Source organism: Mobula birostris, chromosome 16 (assembly GCF_030028105.1).
Source record: "Mobula birostris isolate sMobBir1 chromosome 16, sMobBir1.hap1, whole genome shotgun sequence".
Taxonomy (NCBI): domain Eukaryota; kingdom Metazoa; phylum Chordata; class Chondrichthyes; order Myliobatiformes; family Myliobatidae; genus Mobula; species Mobula birostris.
This window is the reverse complement of record NC_092385.1, coordinates 3,645,040-3,666,936: the sequence shown is the minus strand read 5'-3', so window position 1 is coordinate 3,666,936 and position 21,897 is coordinate 3,645,040. Positions and strand designations below refer to the sequence as shown.

Below are 21,897 nucleotides of genomic sequence, written 5' to 3'. Positions count from 1 at the left end.
CCTTCCAGAAACCATGAAAACAGAGGGAAGACAGGCCATAGTGATGGGTTCCTCCTCATTTTTTGGTTTCCTGGTTTTTATGTCGGTCCTTCTAAGGGCCTGAATGATTCCTTTCACCTTATAGCCATTCTGTAGGAACATAACGTAAGAACATAAGAAATAGGAGCAGGAGTAGGCCTTCTGGCCCGTCGAGCCTGCTCCACCATTCAATAAGGTCATGGCTGACCTAGTCATGGGCTCATCTCCACCTACCTGCCCTTTCCTCATTACCCTTAATTCCCCTACTATGCAAAACATTGTGAATGTCATGCATAATTGTCTTATTTCTTTGTGGAGAATCTCTGGGTCCAAAATAGTTCTTGCACAGTTAATCAAAGTAGAAGGAATCAGACTGGGAGATCGCTTTGCTGAACACCTACGCTTTGTCTGCCAGAGAAAGCAGGATCTCCCAGTGGCCACACATTTTAATTCCACATCCCATTCCCATATGTCTATCCACGGCCTCCTCTACTGTAAAGATGAAGCCACACTCAGGTTGGAGGAACAACACCTTATATTCCGTCTGAGTAGCCTCCAACCTGATGGCATGAACATTGACTTCTCTAACTTCTGCTAACACCCCTCCTCCCCTTCATACCCCATCCGTTATTTATATACACACATTCTTTCTTTCTCTCTCTCCTTTTTGTCCCTCTCACTATACTTTCCCACCCCTCCCCCTTTTCTTTCTCCCTGGGCCTCCTGTTCCATGATCCTCTCATATCCCTTTTGCCAATCACCTGTCCAGCTCTTGGCTCCATCCCTCCCCCTCCTGTCTTCTCCTATCATTTTGGATCTCCCCCTCCCCCTCCCACTTTCAAATCTCTTACTAGCTCTTCCTTCAGTTAGTCCTGACGAAGGGTCTTGGCCCGAAACGTCGACTGTACCTCTTCCTAGAGAAGCTGCCTGGCCTGCTGCGTTCACCAGCAACTTTGATATGTGTTGCAGGAATCAGTCTATGCTGGGAGTTGTGATGGTGGCTGTTACTGTTTAGGTATGAGTCCATATGAGTGGGCTTCCAGTTGATGCCATGTCTGAGGCCTGCTGAAGGGTTTCAGCCCAAAATATTGATTGTACTTTTTTCCGCAGATGCTGCCTGGCCTGCTGAGTTCCTCGAGCATTTTGTGTGTGTTGCCGAGGCTACCATCCAGTTTCCATTGTACTAGAATGTCCAGGAACGGGAGACGTGATAATCAATGAACCTTGAATCTTGGAGAAGGTCGACGTGGTGGGGGAAAGGCCATTCTGGCCAACCGTCCTAGCCCACGTGTTACCTGTTGGCAATACCGCTCCTGTCCACCAGGTGGCGCGCCGGCCGCTCTGCTGCCATGACAACTCCCACCACCTTCAGGACCCGTACTTCACGTCTTCGCAGCGCCTGAGTGTGTGTGTCCTGCAGCATCTTCACTCGCAGAGCAAATTCCACTTCGTGCTTGTTGGTCCCATTTGTTACGGGGTAGAGAAATGCGAAGGAGATCAGAGAGTGTAGGCGTGGCTTACCCAAGGGGGAGGCGGGGCGAGTCGAGGAAGCTTCCGCGCATTTGGGTGGGGTGCGCAGTGTCTGGGTGGGGCCAACAGGGCAGGGGGCGGGGCGAGTCGAGGGGACGCATGCGCACATTGGACTCTTGTGTTCCTGCGAGCATTGTGTGGGTGGGGCTACTCAGGAGGGGCGGGTCAGGGAGAAGTGGAGCATGCGCGGTGGGTCTGTTGCGCTGCGTGATTGGGGCGTGGCCACCCGGAAAGAGGCGGACAGGGGTGGAGCATGCGCAGCGCCCGTGTGCCGTTAGCTGCTCAAGTTTGCGCGGGGCCGCGGCGAACCTTCGGGAAGCTTCTTCCTGCTGCTTGGCTGAGGTAAAAACTTCCCGTGTGGCCCCAGCCAGTGTCCCTTGTTCTCCCGGCCGCTCCAGCATGGCTCCCACCGGTTCATCCGCCTCCCCTGAGGAGCTCAGGGCCGGCATTAAGCGGCTGATCGATTCGCACCTGGTGGTGGTGTTTAGCAAGAGCTTCTGCCCGTTCTGCAAGAAGGTGAGGCTGGGGATCGGGATCGGGTGACGAGGTCTGGGGCGGTGGAGGCTGAGTACGGGGCCTGTTCGAAGTTTCACTCAGCGCTGTGGAGCCCTCCCATCCAGTCCCGTTAACAGTGGGCAAACGCTGTGCGGACGCGTCACGCGTGTTTACCTGTGGGGAAACGCTGTGCAGACGTGCCTGCGCGTGGGGAAACGCTGTGCGGACGCGTCACGCGTGTTTACCTGTGGGGAAACGCTGTGCAGACGTGCCTGCGCGTGGGGAAACGCTATGCGGACGCGTCACGCGTGTTTACGTGTGGGGAAACGCTGCGGACGCGTCACGCGTGTTTACGTGTGGGGAAACGCTGCGGACGTGCCTGCGCGTGGGGAAACGCTGTGCGGACGCGTCACGCGTGTTTACGTGTGGGGGAACGCTGTGTGGACAAGTCGCATGCAGGGGACGTGCCTGGGTGGGTGTGTCCTGTGTGTTTAAGTGGGGGACACTTCTGTGTTATGCATATACTTGCCACTTCAGCTGGGGTATAGATGTTCAGCTTTGCTGCAGTGGGCTTGGTGGGTCAAATGAATCTGCTTTAGTGCCACGTTTTAATCCTCCCTTTTCAGAGGGTATCTTGCGCTCTGTGCAGTTCTGTGGATGTTGATAGCAGCTTGGAATGTAAATGGTCATGGTGTTCCCATGGTAAAGTCAGACATCTTCATTGTCTTTTCATTGGCTGCGTTAGGCATGATAACTTAATTCAGAAGTCCAGAGCATTGATTTGGAGATCAATTTGAATTCCACCTCTCATCTGATGAATTCAAAGCAAAAGAAATTGGACTGAATAATTTAGTGTCAGTGACTACAGAAATGCTTGCCACAAGTCTAGTCCAGCCTGTACCCACAATGTGGTTGCTGCTAACAGCCTTATTAGGGAGGGAAGTTTGGGTACAACTAAATGGATTCCACGAGGTGTTCTTTTGGTGGCAAAGCATAATGAGTCTTTGTAAGCTGCTCTGATAAATGTACTCCAATTCCTTTAGCCTATAACAACCTACTCCTGGGGATGTGGTGACCAACAAGTGCATATTGATGCACTTTAGTTTGTTACTTATGTATGATTCACCTGTGGATTTTATACTTGCCTTAAAGTTATCGTGTGTTATGTGTACTACTGTGCTTGAAACCCTGATGTGGAGAAATGTGTAATGCCTTGGTTCATGTTTTTACTGTTATGCTGTATGTATTTCATTCAGCAGTTCTGTAAGAGCAGTCTGTTTGGGGTTATTGAAGAAAAGAGATGAGAAATATGCCATCCAATTAGGATGGTGGAATTAAGGGGAGGTTTCTCTAGTGAGGGACACAAGGTTGGGTTGGGGCTTTTGATGGAGAGGAGATGGAGAGGTAAGATGCAGGAGAGAAGAGGTTGTAGGATATGACCCGGAGTGGGACTATGATTCGACGAAGCTAGGAGCGAGATTGTTTGAGGATTAGTGATTATGGAGAAACTGTGAGCTTCATCTTGTGCATATTTGACTGTTACATTAAAATGAGCCCTTTTTTTTCCACTAACCCTTTAGTCAAATTAAGATTCATAAATATATTCTAATCATATGTGGTGTACTGTCAGTTGTTTTGTGGCACTAGTTTGCAACAGGGTGGCAAATTACACAGCATCCACACAAATGGGTTTGGGGTGAGAGAGCACCTCAATCTCTCCAGTTTGGTGGGGCTGGAGGTTGTCTTCCCTAGACCTGCGCAGCCAAGGAAACCAGGGGCTTTCAGTTCTCTTTTCTATATGCATTATATAGTTATATATTATGGTAAGTGCATGTATATAGTAAAATGACAATAAACTTGCCTTGACTTGAACTGTTAGAATTTATGGTCTTTGAAGGACGTCTTTATTCTAAATATAGTGCACATCTGCTGAAGATTAATATTTATCCAACATAATTAAAGCTTAGAATATTTAATACACCTTTCTTCCTTTATGCTTCGTGCTTATTCACAATGCACACCAATTTGTTAACATATTGAATTTTAATTTTGCAAACCAAATGAACCTGACCAAAAGATTCTAGGCATGTTTTGGATGAGCTGATCTTTTCAGGGCAGTACCTCTCACACTGACACTATCTTCTGACCTAGAGCATGAAGATCCCAGCCATGATGGTTATTAATGATAGGAAGTTCAGGTTCTATTTAGGAGCAGGAGAGGCTTGTGGTGTCTCCACTCCTGTTTGTCCATACAGCTTGCAATGATGAGGTACTGACGCATTGCCCTGCCCAGAGAAACCATAGCCTAGCAGCATTGGGCAATCTCAGGATGAGTGCTTGATGATAGTATTGTGGCCATTGTTGCTTTAGATGAATTTGAAGTCCATATGTTATTCTTAGGTAGCATTGCTTTCTTTTCATAATGGACAGCTTTTTTTTTCTTATAGGTTAAAGATCTGTTTGCAAGCCTGGATGTTGATATTCATACTGTGGAACTGGACTTAATGGGTAATAATTTTTTAATCCTTAAAATGTTGACGGTGCAATTCTTTTCAAAGATGCTGATTTAATATTTGATGTGCTATCCTTATCAGTGTCAACTTTCGGTAGAACTTGCAAACAAATGGGAAAAGTGCAGAGTCATGCAGAGTAAGGAAAATGTGCAAATTCTGATTCAGATGTTTATGGGTTATAACCTTATTGCTATGATGCATAATAAACAATGAATCAGTTGTGTCATCATATTCTTGCCTCCTTAATTTTGCTTCCTCTCATCTGGTAGTAAAACTTCATCTGCATTGTGCCACTTTGCCCTTGTAACAAATTTATCACATCAGTGACGTCCCACGGGGATTGAAAATTGTAGCATGATAAGAGTTCTTTTCAGCCCTTACTGTGCTGGCTGTTAAAATACTATAACCTGCTCTTTTTCTGAACTCTTATAAGCATTTTTTCTCCTTCATTCATATGAATGTCATTCTGTGACTCCACCATTCTTTCTAGTAGTGCATTCAAATTTAGCCATGAGGAAGGTTTGGAGTTGCTTTGAAATAAGGGGCCAAATGGAGATTTAATTGAGCTGTACTGAAATAAGTATCTTGAAAAATATGGAGATTAATCTATTTCTTCACCAGAAGATTAGTAACAAAGGGAAAGTTAATAATTCATTTTTTTTAAAAGAGAAGGAACTGAACTTTTCACCTGCATAGCTGTAGTGTTGTAGAAGTGGAAACTGATCTTTGAGGTGGCATTGATAAAGTAATCTGAAGGTCATTGCATTCATTGGTTTTTGCCCTGAAAGTTTAATTCTGTTTTAGGCCATTGCAGAGGAGAGAGAGAGAGTTGCATTTTTCTCTTTGCCCTTAATAGTCTTTTCATCTTGTACTGTTTTGAATTTCAAATATGTAGTCTGACAGTTTAGAGGTGTGGAAAAAGTACAAGTTTCCCCCGCCATCCGAAGGTAGGCCGTTCCTATGAAACAGTTCGTAAGCCGGAATGTCATAAAGTGAAGAAGCAATTACCATTTATTTATATGGGAAAATCTTGTGAGCGTTCGCAGACCCAAAAATAACCTACCAAATCATGCCAAATAACACACAAAACCTAAAATAACAGTAACATATAGTAAAAGCAGGAATGATATGATGAATACACAGTCTATACAAAGTAGAAAGACTTTTGCACTTTCATTGCCGGCACTGTTCTCCGTAGCGAAAATCTCATGCAAGTGCTCTCAGCAGAAAATCTCACGCAAGCGCTATTGGCAAAAACACTCTCTCCAGTAGCCTTTAAGCTATGAAGCTGCCAAATCATACCACATAACATGTAAAAATACACAGCCTATATAAAGTAGAAATAATGTATGTACAGTGTAGTATCACTTACTGGAATCGGGAAGACAGGTTGCCGAGCACACTGATGATGGTGTGTTAGACTTGAGTTGTCGGAGTTTGGGTAGTGCATTGGCCCCCAATCTCTGGGCCGCAGACCGATACGCGAAGCATGCAGAGGTACAGTGGTGGCCGGGAGGCACACAGCACATCTTTAAGAAAAAAGCCGAAATAAACATGCTAATTAATTAGATACCGCCCGGCACGTAATTGTCAGCCCCGATCAGAGGTGACGCAATTGGCAATCGCCTCTGATCTGGGCCAACATTTACGTGCCGGGCGACACCTAATTAATTAGCTTGTTTATTTCGGCTTTTCTCTTAAAGATGTGCTGTGTGCCTCCCGGCTATGGCTGCATTCTCCACGAATCGGTATCTGTCCGCGGCCTGGGTGTTGGGGTGGTGGGACACCAGGGTGTCGTCTGTTTCCATCAGGTCAGGCAGCTCATCTTCTCCTATGACTGCCTGCCTCGATGTCAAAGGTCGAAGTTCGTCGTCTGCTGTGGAAGGCTTGCTTGACTGCTGAGCCTCGCGCATTTTTCTATCATACAGTTCTTTGTAAGCACTCAAACCATCTTGCAAATATACCCTAAACTGACATACCCTTTCAAAATTAAAGTCGTACTTTATTATTGCAGCGAAAATCTCACGCAGTTGCCTCACGTTCAGTTCCTGGACGACTTCACTTTCTACTGCATTCGGTTTTGATTGTTATCCTTTCCTCTTCCAATTGCATCAGCTCTTCATCTGTCAGTTCTTGGTCACGGGATGCCAAAACCTCTTCAACATCATCTTCGTCAACTTCCACAAGTCAAACTCACTTTGTCCTTACTTGGTTCACCACGATCAAAATGCTTAATTATGTTGGTTTTACGCTAAGTGTAACACCCTTATAAGTTCTTTCAGGCTTTTCCGATACCTTAGAACTCATCTTGCAAACAGCTGCTCACAGGCACGTGTTTAAGCAAAATGCCAGCGAGAATGCCGTTCCGAATCCGGGGGAGAGCGGCTGCCTTTTTAATCGGGCGCTGATTTTTTTCGCGTGCTGCCTTTTTTCGTAACTGAAAACACCTGTTAGCGAAAACAAGTAACTAATGTAGGTCTTTCGTAACAGTGAGGTTTCGTAAAGCAAACTTACAAAAAGCGGGGGAGACCTGTATCTGTGTAATTGAGCAATAATGGTTTCAAGAGGGAATTTGGCATCTACAGCGGTTTACGAGAGTGCATGTTTTTGCATTTATATTTCTGTAGAAAATGGGTACTATACTAAAGAACTTGAAAGGTGCTTTTTTCCTATAATTTTTTGTTTTCTATAATTAGTTACTGTGTAGGAAAGAGCCATTTTATGCGCAATCTTAAATATAATTGAGAAATTCATCAATTATTCAAAATAAGATTCTGGGAAAGGGGGTAATTGGATAGAGTAGATGGGCCAGAGCCTTTTAACTGTCCCCTTCTCAAATCCTCAAACACATATGCACTTGCAAATCTGTTTAGTCATCCGAAAACATTACATTAAAGGTGATACTGCACATTATGACTATTAAGGCTACAAAAATTCGCCCTTAGAGAATTCACAAAAAAACTGATTTATGGGATGTCACTCTCAGAATTTTTTATGGAAGGTGAAAACATAAATACAATTTTTTCTCAAACTCCTGATGCGTGTGCAGATGCTTAGGCTTCATTCTGTGGGAAAAATTGCGACATGGCCTATCTTTTGTTAGCACAGGTACCTCTATTGAGGGAGTTACCTGTAAGTCACTCATGTTTGAGTTGGGCTTTTGACCACATTAGAGTCACCATTAAGTTTGCCTGTGTCTACATAAGATTGTCTGACTTTGTCACCTGTTGTTGAAATCTTCAGCTATGCTTTTCATTAATCAACATTTTTCTGTTTTCACTGCTCCCGTGCCTCACTGGCACGTTCATACCAAAGTTCTGCAAGACCACCCAACAACACCTTCCAGATTCCTGTTTTTCACCTCAGCTGCTCCAAGTCTAAGCATTTCCTATTTAAATAGTTCCTTTAGCTGTCAAGCCTACCTCCATCTCTTTCTCTTTTGAGGCACTCCTTAAAACTTGCCTATCTTTTAATATCTCCTTAGGAATCCTTATCAGGATTCATTTAATATTCCTTTTCTAAGGGTAGTAGTGCTATGTAAATATCATTTCAAACCTTTCTGCATCTGCTGTGTTTATGCCAGTTTTATCTGCCTGTACGTTTCATTTCCATAACAAGTTTCAATTGCTTTAAGCTCACAGTTCATATAATTTCCACATATGACTCCAGTCATATCTTTTGTTTTGGTCAGCTGGCATACCATACTTCATCTGCCCTCCCCCCAATATCTCAAACAAGGGTTTGTAACTCTTATCAGATGAAGAACTAATTGTTGTATATGAGTAGGCTGCATGATATCCACAGTGCTTCAATTACTTAGAATCAGTCTTAGAGAACTACAGCATAGAAACAGGCCCTTTGGCCCTCCTAGTTCATGCTGAACTATTAATCAACCTAGTTCTATTAGTCTGTACCTGGGCCAGATCCCTTCATACAACTGCCATCCATGCACCTATCTAAATTGTTCTTAAATATTGAAATCGAACCTGCATCCACCACTTCTGCTGGCATCTCATTCCACACTCGCTATCCTCTGAGTGGAAAAAGTACCCCCATGTTCTTTTTAAACATTTCACCTTTCACTCTTAACCCATGACCTCTAGTTTTAGTCTCGCCCAACCTCAGTGGAAAAAGCCTGCATTCATATGCCATATCTATACCTCTCATACTGTAATTTTGTGTACCTGTATCAAATCTCCCCTCATTCTTCTACACTCTAGGGAATTAGTCACAACTGCATGTGATGCTTGAAATTAGGCCTCATCAATGTCTTATGACTTCAACATAACATCTCAAATCCTGTACTCAATATTTGAATTCTGAAGACTAATGTGTCAAAAGCTTTCTTTAAAATCCTACCTACCTGTGATGCCACTTTTCAGGAATAATGATCTGTATTTCCAGATCTGTTCTGCTGCACTCCTCAATGCCCTACTGTTCATCATGTATGCTGTACCCTGACTTGTTCTACATTGTTCACACAAATTTGTTTCACAATTTCAGCCTACACTACCAAATCTCTTGCCACCTTTTTATCCTGCTGCTGTTATATTTATTTTGTCCCTGTTTGTTTTTGCAGACGAGGGAGTTGAAATGCAGAACATGTTGCTTGAGATGACTGGCCAGAAGACGGTTCCTAATGTATTTGTTAATAAGGCTCATTTGGGTGGCTGTGATAGCACCATGCAGGTAATGTTTCATTTTTTATAAAGCTACACACATTGACTATTTTCCAAAATTTCTTGCAACCTTTGTGAAGGAAATTAATTTGCAGCCTTGCACCTTTTTCTTATTTATAATTTATTTAGAAATGCAATCTGAAGTGTAGTTTAAAAGTTGAATGACTAAGCATGGAGCCCATTACATAGATGCTAGGAATTCCTGTGATGGTGAAACCTGCAGATCAAGTTCTAGGCTTAATCTTTTCTGTGCTAAATCAGAGTAAACGCTCAGAAATGTGCCCCTTGGCTACCACTTTCAAGCTGCCTGTTTTGCCTGTCTACACTAATCCCAGTTGATTGCATTCTCCTTCTGTTCTTTGCCCATTCAAGTATCAGTTTAATATAGCAAATGTTTGATTCCTTCACCTTCTCTGCCATCTTATTCCAGATATCAGCCACTCTCTGCACTGAAATCGTTTCTCCTCAGATCTCCTTTAAATCTCCTTCTTACCTTTAAAGCTATATCCTCTTTTTTTTTCCCCCTTCTGTTGGTGAGGTGGAGTTGAGTCTATCAAAGGAGGTGTAAGGCACTCCTTCCCTCCACTAGCTTACAGGTCACTCTTGGGAAAGATTATTTGATGAAGGGTTCTGGCCTGAATCATTGACTGTTCATTTCCATGGATGCTGCCCGACCTGCTGAGTTCCTCCAGTGTGTTGTGAGTGTTGCTTTGACCCCAGCATCTGCAGAGTATTTTGTGTGTACATACAAAAGTGTTTGTGCTAACCACTGTGCTACCATGCTGTTGCTGACACAGTTGATCTCCTCCCAGAACAGGGAAATTGCAATGGCCTGATTTCAATGGTTAATAAGAGACTTGCAGGAAAATGTATGGGACCGCATAATTTGCCTGCCATTCTGACCCATGTTGCATTTAGAATATTTAAATTAGGTGACAAATTTGAATCTAACCATGCTTCATTGAAAACTAATTGTGTGAAGAGTTGAGAAAGTTTGTGGTGCTACATTGTAGTATTTTTTTCTTGGGCAAGTTTGGGTGGTGATTTGGTAAGAGTGTATTCTTTCCAGCTACTTCCTGGCTCCATACTTACTTTGTCATGTTTTCTTGCGGAATTTCTTCCATTCTTACCAAGAGGGACAGCAGGAAACACAATAGAAGGCTTTTATATTCACATTCAGTGGCCTCTTTATTAATGTACCTCCTGTACCTAACAAAGTGGTCACTGAGTGTATGCTCATTGTCTTTTGCTGCAGCCCATCCACTTCAAGGTTCGACATGTGTGTTCTGGGATGCTGTTTTCCATACCACTGTTGTAATGAGTATTTTAAAAAATTACTATCACTTTCCAGTCAGCTTGAACCAGTTTGGCCATTCTCTGACCTCTCTCATTAAAAATGTATTTTCGCCAACAGAACTGCGGCTCCTTGGATGTACATGTAAATCCCTGAATATCAGCAGTTTTTGAAACTCAAACCACCTTGTCTGGCACCAACAATCATTCCACAGTAAAAGTTACTTGTATCACAATTTTCCCCATTCTGATGATTGGACTGAACAACTGAATCTCTTGACCATGTCTGCATGCTTTCGTGCAATGAGTTACTGCCATATGATTGGCTGATTAGAAATTTGCAGTAATGAGCAGGTGTACTGAATAAACTAGCCATTAAGTGCAAGTGCTGATTGTCTTGCATGGATTGGACACTAATCTTTGCTCCATATTGGTTGCCTCTTGTTACAGCCTTTATGCCAGCTTCAAATAGAGCAGTCGGTCAGTCCCATTTCTCCATCTTCAGGCTGGGAAGTCAAGAATGCTGGATTAGAAACATAGAAAATCTACAGCTCAATACAGGCCCTTCGGCCCACAGAGCTGGGGCAAACATGTCCTTATCTTAGAACTACCTAGGCCTGCCCATAGCCCTCTATTTTCATAAGCTCCATGTATCCATCCAGGAGTCTCTTAAAAGACCCTATTGTTTCTGCCTCCACCACCACCGTTGGCAGCCCATTTCATGCACTCACTACCCTGCGTTTTTTTAAAAAAAACTTGCAAGCCCCTTAAAACTGTCCTCTCGTGCTAGCCATTTCACCCCTGGGAAAAAGCCTCTGATTATCCACACGATCAATGCCTCTCATTATCTTGTACACCTCTATCAGGTCACACCTTATCCTCTGTCGCTCCAAGGAGAAAAGGCCGAGTTCACTCAACCTATTCTCATAAGGCATGCTCCCCAATCCAGGTAACATCCTTGTAAATCTCCTCTGCACCCTTTCTATGGTTTCCACGTCCTTCCTGTAGTGAGGCGACCAGAATTGAGCACAGTACTCCAAGTGGGGTCTGACCAGGGTCCTATATAGCTGCAACATTACCTCTCGGCTCTTAAACTCAATCCTACGATTGATGAAAGCCAATGCACCATATGCTGCCTTAACCACAGCGTCACCCTGCGCAGCAGCTTTGAGTGTCCTACGGACTCGGACCGCAAGATCCTCTGATCCTCCACGCTGCCAGGAGTCTTGCCATTAATACTATATTCTGCCATCATATTTGACCTACCAAAATGAACCACCTCACACTTACCTGGGTTGAACTCCATCTGCCACTTCTCAGCCCAGTTTTGCATCCTATCAGTGTCCTGCTATAACCTCTGACAGCCCTCCACACTATCCACAGCACCTCCAACCTTTGTGTCATCAGTATATTTACAAACCCATCCCTCCACTTCCTCATCCAGCTCATTTATAGAAATCAAAGAATAGAGGTCCCAGAACAGATCCCTGAGGCATACCTCTGGTCACCGGCCTCCATACAGAATACGACCAGTCTACAACCACTCTTTGCCTTCTATGGGCAAGCCAGTTCTGGATCCACAAAGCAATGTCCTCTTAGATCCCATGTCTCCTTACTTTCTCAATAAGCCTTGCATGGGGTACCTTATCAAATGCCTTGCTGAAATCCATATACACTACATCCACTGCTCTACCTTCATCAATGTGTTTAGTCACATCCTCAAAAAATTCTGTCAGGTTTGTAAGGCACAACCTGCCTTTGACAAGGCCATGCTGACTATTCCTAATCATATTATGCCTCTCCAAATGTTCATAAATCTTGCTCTCAGGATCTCCTCCATCAACTTACCAACTACTGAAGTAAGACTCACTGGTCTATAATTTCATGGGTTATCCCTACTCCTGTTCTTGAATAAGGGAACAACATCCGCAACCCTCCAATCCTCTGGAACCTCTCCCGTCCTCATTGATGATGCAAAGATAATCGCCAGAGGCTCAGCAATCTCCTCCCTCTCTTCCCACAGTAGCTTGGGGTACATCCCGTCCTGTCCCGGTAACTTATCCAACTTGATGCTTTCCAAAAGCTCCAGCACATCCTCTTCCTTAATATCTACATGCTCAAGCTTTTCAGTCCGCTGTAAGTCATCCCTATAATCGCCAAGATCCTTTTCCATAGTGAATACTGAAGCTAAGTATTCATTAAATACCTCTGCCATCTCCGGTTCCATACACACTTTTCCACTGTCACACTTGATTGGTCCTATTCTCTCATGTCTCATCCCCTTGCTCTTCAGATACTTGTAGAATGCTGTGTGGTTTTCCTTAATCCTGTCTGCCAAGGCCTTCTCATGGCCCCTTCTGGCTCTCCTAATTTCCTCCTTAAGCTTCTTCCTGCTAGCCTTATAATCTAAATCTCATATCATTACCTAGTTTTTTAACCTTTTGTAAGCTCTTCTTCTTGACCAGATTTACAACAGCCTTTGTACACCATGGTTCCTGTATGCTACCCTGTCTCATTGGAAGGTACCTACGCAGAACCCCACGCAAATATCTGCTGAACATGTGTCACATTTCTTCCGAACGTTTCCCTGAGAAAATCTGTTTCCAATTTATGCTTCCAAGTTCCTGCCTGATAGCCTCATATTTCCCCTTACTCCAATTAAACATTTCCCTAACTTGTCTGTTCCTATCCCTCTCCAATGCTATGGTAAAGGAGATAGAATTGTGATTACTATCTCCAAAATGCTTTCACTGAGAGATCTGACACCTGACCAGCTTCATTTCCCAATACCAGATCAAGTACAGCCTCTCCTTTTGTAGGCTTATTTACATATTGTGTTAAGAAAACTTCCTGAACACACCTAACAAACTCCACCCCATCTGAACCCCTCACTCTAGGGAAAGGCCAGTCAATATTTGGGAAATTAAAATCTCCCACAACAACCCTGTTGTTGTTATTACTCCTTTCCAGGATCTGTTTCCCTATCTGCTCTTCGTTGTCCCTGTTACTATTGGGTGGTCTATTTATATATAAAAAAAACACCCAGTAGAGTTATTGACCCCTTCCTATTCCTGACTTCCACCTACAGAGACTCCGTAGACTTCCATGACTTCCTCCTTTTCTGCAGCCGTGACACTATCTCTGATCAACAGTGCCACGCCCCCACCTCTTTTGCCTCCCTCCCTGTCCTTTCTGAAACATCTAAAGCCTGGCATTTGAAGTAACCATTCCTGCCCCTGAGCCATCCAAGTCTCTGTGATAGCCACAAAATCATAGCTCCAAGTGGTGATCCACGCTCTAAGCTCATCCACTATATTCATAATACTCTTCGCATTAAAATAGACACATCTCAAACCATCGGTCTGAGTGTGTTTCTTCCCTGTCACCTGCCTATCCTCCCTTTCGCACTGTCTCCAAGCTTTCTCTACTTGTGAATCAACCTCCCTTTTCTCTGTCATTTCAGTTTGGTTCCCACCCCCAGCAATTCTAGTTTAAACTCTCCCCAATAGCTTTGCAAACCTCCCTGCCAGGATATTGGTCCTCCTCAGATTCAAGTGCAACCCGTCCTTTTAGTACAGGTCACACCTGCCCCAGGCGAGGTCCCAATGATCCAGATATCTGAATCCCTGCCCCCGGCTCCAGTTCCTCAGCCACGCATTTATCCTCCACCTCATTCTATTCCTATACTCACTGTCACGTGGCACAGGCAGTAATCCCAAGATTACTACCTTTGTGGTCTTGCTTCTCAACTTCCTAACTCCCTGTGATCTGCTTTCAGGACCTCCTCCCTTTTCCTGCCTATGTTGTTGGTACCAATATGTACCACGACCTCTGGCTGTTCTCCTTTCCACTTCAAGATATCATGGACACGATCAGAAATATCCTGGACCCTGGCACCTGGGAGGCAAACTACCATCTGCGTTTCTTTCCTGCGTCCACAGAATTGCCTGTCTGACCCCCTAACTATAGAGTCTGTCTCCCTCTATACTGATGCCTGCTCTGTAAAGCTGTCTTCTTTTAAAACTCTTCCTGCTGTTCTCACTGGCCGACCTCCACATGCTTGCGCAGTCGTGCCCCAATCAAACTGCTGAAGGAATAACCGTCACCTTATCAACTCTGCTTGCTTTTAAACTTGTCCCGCTGTTCTCACTGGCCGACCTCTACACGCTTGTTGCATTTGTATCCCATTTGAACTGCTGAAGAAATAATTGGATTATTTTACCTACTGTTGGTTCTTGCCATTTAATTTTACCCATTGACTAGAATGTTTATTGGTTTTCACCCACTGCTTAAGAGTTGATTACTTAAAGTCATACTTCATTTGTTTCCTGTCTGTCTGCCCGCCTCCCCGTCTGCCTCTGTACCCCTCAATGTCTAACGCCCAATTTAATTTTTATTTTTATCTTGTACTGTAGTGCTGCAGCGAAACAACAAATTTTGTGACATGTTGGTGATAATAAACCTGATTCTGATTTTAGCCCCAGTTATGTTGCAACACGATTGCCTTACATTGCTAAGAATATTTCTGTCATCTAAATCTGTTCATTGAGCTCATATCAGTGACTGAGCTGAGGGTGTAAGGGTCTGACAAGGTGTGACCTCGGATTTGTGGGTGGCTAGTGTAGAAATTGCAGTGGCCCTTAGCCAATGGGCCGGGTAATGGAGGGTTGAAAGATAGTTTATGTTTTACTGTTGTTTAAGAAAGGTTCTAAGAATAAACCAGCAAACTATAGGCTGGCGAGCCTGACATCAGTAGTGGATAAGGTAGGGATTATCGAGATAGCTTTGTGCATGGTAGATGGTGGAAATCCAAGCAATGCACAGGATGCTGGAGGAGCTCAGTAGGCCAGACAGCATGTATGGAAAAGAGTAAACAGTCGACATTTTAGGCTGAGACCTTTAAATTTGATTCATCATTGGCTTTGTGGGGAAGCTAGAGAGTGGTAGTAGACAGTTGCCTCTCTATCTGGAGGCCTGTGGCTGCTGCAGGGATCAGTGCTATAGTCATTGTTTGTCATCTGTACCAATGATCTGAATGATACGGTAATTTTGCAGGTGACAGCAAGATTGGGGGCATGGTGGACAGTGAGGAAGACTATCAAAGCTTGCAGGATCTGGATCAGCTGGAAAAATGGGCTGAAAATGGCAGATGGAATTTAATGCAGTCAAGTGTGAGGTACTGCAATTTGGGAGGACCAACCAGGGTAGGAATTATAGTGAGTAGTAGGGCACTGAGGAATGCAGTAGAACGGGGATCTGGGAATATGGATTCATAATTCCTTGAAAGTGGTGTCACAGGTAAAAAGGCTCATAAGAGAGCTTTTATCACACTAGCTATCATAAATTAAGATATTGAGTATAGGAGTTGGGATGTTAAAGTTCTGTAAGATATTGGTGAGGCCTAATTTCAAGCATTGTATGCAGTTGTAGTCACCTACTTACTGAATATGTACAGAGAATTTACAAGGATGTTGCCAGGATTTGAGTTGTGGGAAAGGGTTCAATGAGTTAGGACTTCATTCTGTAGAGCCTAGGAGAACAAGGGGAGATTTGATAGAGGTATACAAAATTATGAGGGGTATAGATAGGGTAAATACAAGCAGGCCTTTTCCACTGAGGTTGGGTGAGACTAGAACTAGAGGTCATAGGTTAAGTGTGAAAAAAGTAAAATAGTTAAGGGAAGGTGAATGTGGAATGAGCTTGCAGCAGAAGTGGTGGATGAGAGTTCAGTTTTAATATTTAAGTAAAGTTTGGGTAAATTCCTGGATGGGAGGGGTATGGAGGGCTGTGGTCCAGGTGCAGGTCAACAGGACGAGGCAGAATAATAGTTTGACACAGACTAGCTGAGCCAGAGGGTCAGTACCTGTGCTCTGTACTCTGACTCTATGACCAGAAAATAACTGTTCACACATTCAGAAGAGAAAAGAAACTTAATGTAATATCGATGAAAGGGCAATTTGTAATAAAGAAATCTCATGGAAGCTCGATCATGTGACATGGCACTGTACAGCCTGAAAACAGGCCCTTCAGCCCAACCACTCATGCTGAGAAGTTGCCTCATTTAGCTGCATTTGACTTCATATCCCTCTAAATCTTTTCTATCCATGTCCTCATCCAAATGCCATTTAAGCGGTAATTGCACCACCTCTCCTTTTCCTCGAACACCTTGTTCTCTCATTGCCAATTAACTGGACTCTTGACAGCTTGCATTTGTTCCGTAATCACACATTATTTACTTGTGCACAAGGAGAACAGCCTGACCCCCGTCACCAAACTGTGTAGGGCTTGCACAAAGAAATTGCTTTTTTTTTAAAAAAACAGAAATTAACTAGATGTATACAGATATTGATCCAATTGAAACATTGTGTACTTCTGATTCCCATCACCGGTCATAATACAGTGGATTATGGTTAATTGTGACCAGTATGTTGTCCCATTTAAGTAGATGCCTCAATTAGCTACAGTTTAGCTGAGTAACAATTTAAATGAAGTACAAAACAAATTAGACTATACCAATACCTCTAAGTACTATAAAAGTGTATTAGTTCCTCATAGTTATCGATGGAGGAATTCATCTGCTCTGTTCTTTTAATTGTAAATGACCAAAATCAGCACAGATACCTAGTAAAGATAATGCCTTCATACGATGCTATCAGTGGTTGTATTTCAAGATTCAAGATTCAAAAAACTTTATTGTCATTCTAACCATACATCAGCTCTGCAGGGCAGAATGAGACAGCGTTTCTCAGGGGCAGTGCAATCATAACATAACAAACGCAACACTAAATAATAAACATAACAATAAATAGTAAAACACAACAGCCACATGTCAGTTAAAATCAGTTATAAGTGTCCCGTGCAAGTTAAAAGTGTCCAAAGCAGAGTCAGGTGGAGCAGCTATTTAGCAGTCTGACTGCCTGTGGGAGAAAGCTGTTTAGTAGCCTTGTGGTTTTAGTTTTGATGCTCCTGTAACATTTGCCTGATGGCAGAAGAACGACCAGTTCATGGAGAGGGTGTGAGGGGTCTTTAATGATGTACCATGTCTTCTGGAGGCATCGACTCTGAAAGGTCTTGGACAGAAGGTAGGGAGACCCCAATAACCTTCTCTGCTCCCCTAACCACCTTCTGCAAGGCTTTTTTGTTGACAGCACTGAAGCTAAAGTACCAGGTTGTGATGCAAAAGGTCAGCACACACTCAACCATGCCTCTGTAGAATGTAGTTAAGATGTTAGTAGGGAGTGATGCTTGTTTAAGCTTCCTCAGAAAGTTCAATCTCTGCTGGGGCCCGTTTCACAGTTCCAGTGGTGTTCCTGGACCAAGTGAGGTTGTCCGAGATCTGCACCCCAAGGAACTTGATGTTTTCCACTCTCCACTGTGGAGCCGCTGATGCTGAGGGGTGTGTGCTCAGGCTGAGACCGTCTGAAATCGCCGATCATCTCCTTGGTTTTGGTGACATTAAGCATCAAGTTGTTATCCCTGCACCAGCTCTCTAGGTGTTTGATCTCCTCCCTGTACATAGTTTCTTCATTTTTGCTGATGAGCCCCACTACTGTGGTATCATCTGCAAATTTAATGATCAGGTTCTCCTTGAATCTGGCTGCACGGTCATGTGTTAGCAGTGTAAACAGCAATGGGCTAAGCACACAGCCTTGTGGGGATCCAGTGCTCAGTGTGATGGAGTCAGAGATGTTCCTGCCAACACGGACTGACTGTGGTCTCTCTGTCAAGAAATCCAGAATCCAGCGACGCATGGCAGTGCTAAGGTCAAGCAGCGACAGTTTCTCGACTAGTCTCTGCGGGATGATGGTATTGAACGCTGAACTGAAATCAGTGTACAGGATTCTGGCATAAGTTAAGTGTCCAAAGCACAAGTGAGAGAGAACTGTGTGTAGTGTGGTGGATATTGCGTCCTCCATACAGCGATTTGGACGATAAGCAAACTGTAGAGGATCCAGTGATCCTCCAAATCTTCAATTTTTTTTATCATTCAAGAAGATTGTAGATACCTTACTACTTCTTAGTTCCCAACTTGTTGAAGTAGTGAAATCATTTCATTTTCAGTCTTGGTTATTTCTGGCATTTCTGAGCCTGAATGCTTGATACAGCAGTGAGCAAAACAGTTCTGAGTTGTCTTGCTGCTCATTTCTCACCAGCTATCAGTGACATAAATCTTTGCTTTTTGAACTTGCATGTAAACTGATCGCTGTAAGCATGGTGTGTCTAATGGCCATGTTAGTGCATATGACTGAGGCTACTTAGAAATTGTTCACCAATAGTATTCTGTCCCAATTAAGTGGCATTGTCTCAAATAATCAAAGGGAATCCCAGTCATTTTAACAATTTAGTTCTTCAAGAGTTGGCCCAAATAATTGATGGCCTAATTACAGTGGATTCTTGTTACTACTTAGGTGTTATTAACCTATTATAGGTCAATAACATTTTTGAAAATTAGTGAAAATAACTGTCCAATATTAAGTGTTATTTGCATCTTAATCTTGTCTGAGCATGCTCGGTGACCGTGGTTCATAGAACATAGAATAGTACAGCACAGTACAGGCCCTTTGGCCCACAATGTTGTGCCAACCCTCAAACGCTGCCTCCCATATAAGCCCCTACCTTAAATTCCTCCATACACCTGTCTAGTAGTCTCTTAAACTTCACTAGTGTATCTGCCTCCACCACTGACTCAGGCAGTGCATTCCACGCACCAACCACTCTGAGTGAAAAACCTTCCTCTAATATCCCCCTTGAACTTCCCACCCCTTACCTTAAAGCCATGTCCTCTTGTATTGAGCAGTGCTGCCCTGGGGAAGAGGCACTGGCTATGCACTCTATCTATTCCTCTTATCTTATACACCTGTATCATGTCTCCTCTCATCCTCCTCTCCAAGGAGTAAAGCCCTATCTCCCTTAATCTCTGATCATATTGGACAGCCTAAGTAACTACACTATGTCTGCACCATATCTCTGTCATCTTTACTGTTGCCTTGGTGAACTTTCACACATAGGCTGTACAAAGTGTCTGTGCTCTGTTCTGGTGGTACATCACTGTAATCCACAGTTCCACAAACCCACCGTGCTTATCTCTGAGCACGGGAGGTTCTTATCTCTGAGATCCCCTGACCATGTCCCCCTGTTTTGTCATCATTCAGTATTCACTTTTTGGTCTAGGAGTAAGTGTTGTGATTCGTGATGTTACTCAATAAAAAGAGCAGTTACAGCTTGAACAGGGCAGAGCCCCATCCATTGAGATGTTTGAAATTCAAGGGGAAAAGATGAAAAAGCACTTCTGATTTCATTGTAATCTTTATAATTATTTATTGCGATGTAGTGTGGAATAGGCCCTTCCTGTCCTTCAAGCTGCGCTGCCCAGCAATCCCAGTTTACACCTAGCCTGATCATGGGACAATTTACAGTGACCAATTGACCTTTTAATTGGTAGGTCTTTGGATAGTAGAAGGAAACCTGAGCACCTGGAGGAAACCCACGGGGAGAATGTACAAACTTCTTGCAGATAGTAGCTGGAATTTACTAAGTTGGTTATAAAATTATTTGGAAGGTCAAACATACAAAACACTGACATTACAAGTCTGCATTCTCAGTGTACCTTTTAAATTGGTTTATTGTCAAATGTACTGAGATAGTGGAAAAGCTCATCTTGCACACTGTTCATACAGTGCGGTCACTTGCACAGTGCATTGAGGTATTACAAAGTAAAGCAGTACAAAATAAAATAAAGCCACACAAAATGCTTGAACTCAGCTGGGCATGCAGCATCTATGGGAAAGAGTATGGGCAGCGTTTTGGGCTGAGATATAGTTATGTACACATAGATATAGAAACATAGAAAATAGGTGCAGGAGTAGGCCATTTGGCCCTTCGAGCCTGCACCGCCATTTATTATGATCATGGCTGATCATTCAACTCAGAACCCCGCCCCAGCCTTCCCTCCATACCCCCTGATCCCCGTAGCCACAAGGGCCATATCTAACTCCCTCTTAAATATAGCCAATGTACTGGCCTCAACTGCTTCCTGTGGCAGAGAATTCCACAGCTTCACCACTCTCTGAGTGAAGAAGTTTTTCCTAATCTCGGTCCTAAAAGGCTTCCCCTTTATCCTCAAACTGTGACCCCTTGTTCTGGACTTCCCCAACATCGGGAACAATCTTCCTGCATCTAGCCTGTCCAATCCCTTTAGGATTTTATACGTTTCAATCAGATCCCCCCTCAATCTTCTAAATTCCAACGAGTACAAGCCCAGTTCATCCAGTCTTTCTTCATATGAAAGTCCTGCCATCCCAGGAATCAATCTGGTGAACCTTCTTTGTACTCCCTCTATGGCAAGGATGTCTTTCCTCAGATTAGGGGACCAAAACTGCACACAATACTCCAGGTGTGGTCTCACCAAGGCCTTGTACAACTGCAGTAGTACCTCCCTGCTCCTGTACTCAAATCCTCTCGCTATAAATGCCAGCATACCATTCGCCTTTTTCACCGCCTGCTGTACCTGTATGCCCACTTTCAATGACTGGTGTATAATGACACCCAGGTCTCATTTCACCTCCCCTTTTCCTAATCAGCCTCCATTCAGATAATAATCTGTTTTCCTATTTTTGCTACCAAAGTGGATAACTTCACATTTATCCACATTAAATTGCATCTGCCATGAATTTGCCCACTCACCCAACCTATCCAAGTCACCCTGCATCCTCTTAGCATCCTTCTCACAGCTAACACTGCCACCCAGCTTCGTGTCATCCGCAAACTTGGAGATGCTGCATTTAATTCCCTCATCCAAGTCATTAATATATATTGTAAACAACTGGGGTCCCAGCACTGAGCCTTGCGGTACCCCACTAGTCACCGCCTGCCATTCTGAAAAGGTCCCGTTTATTCCCACTCTTTGCTTCCTGTCTGCTAACCAACTCTCCACCCACACCAATACCTTACCCCCAATACCGTGTGCTTTAAGTTTGCACACTAATCTCCTGTGTGGGACCTTGTCAAAAGCCTTCTGAAAATCCAAATATACCACATCCACTGGTTCTCCCCTATCCACTCTACTAGTTACATCCTCAAAAAATTCTATGAGATCCGTCAGACATGATTTTCCTTTCACAAATCCATGCTGACTTTGTCCGATGATTTCACCGCTTTCCAAATGTGCTGTTATCACATCCTTGATAACTGACTCCAGCAGTTTCCCCACCACTGACGTTAGGCTAACCGGTCTATAATTCCCCGGTTTCTCTCTCCCTCCTTTTTTAAAAAGTGGAGTTACATTAGCCACCCTCCAATCCTCAGGAACTAGTCCAGAATCTAACGAGTTTTGAAAAATTATCACTAATGCATCCACTATTTCTTGGGCT

The 21,897-nt window shown here is 43.7% G+C and overlaps 1 protein-coding gene across 1 annotated transcript in view; it reads left to right on the top strand.

Annotated features, from left to right (window-relative positions):
• Positions 1 to 1,777: 1,777 nt before the first annotated feature.
• The window catches only part of txnrd3 (thioredoxin reductase 3), a 70,176-nt gene continuing 50,056 nt past the window's right edge, over positions 1,778 to 21,897 (top strand). Inside the window, exons 1-3 of the mRNA XM_072280230.1 lie at positions 1,778 to 2,064; positions 4,491 to 4,551; positions 9,136 to 9,245. Of these exons, the coding sequence (XP_072136331.1) occupies positions 1,948 to 2,064; positions 4,491 to 4,551; positions 9,136 to 9,245 (288 nt within the window). The 5' untranslated portion in view covers positions 1,778 to 1,947. The remainder of the gene's footprint in view (positions 2,065 to 4,490; positions 4,552 to 9,135; positions 9,246 to 21,897) is intronic.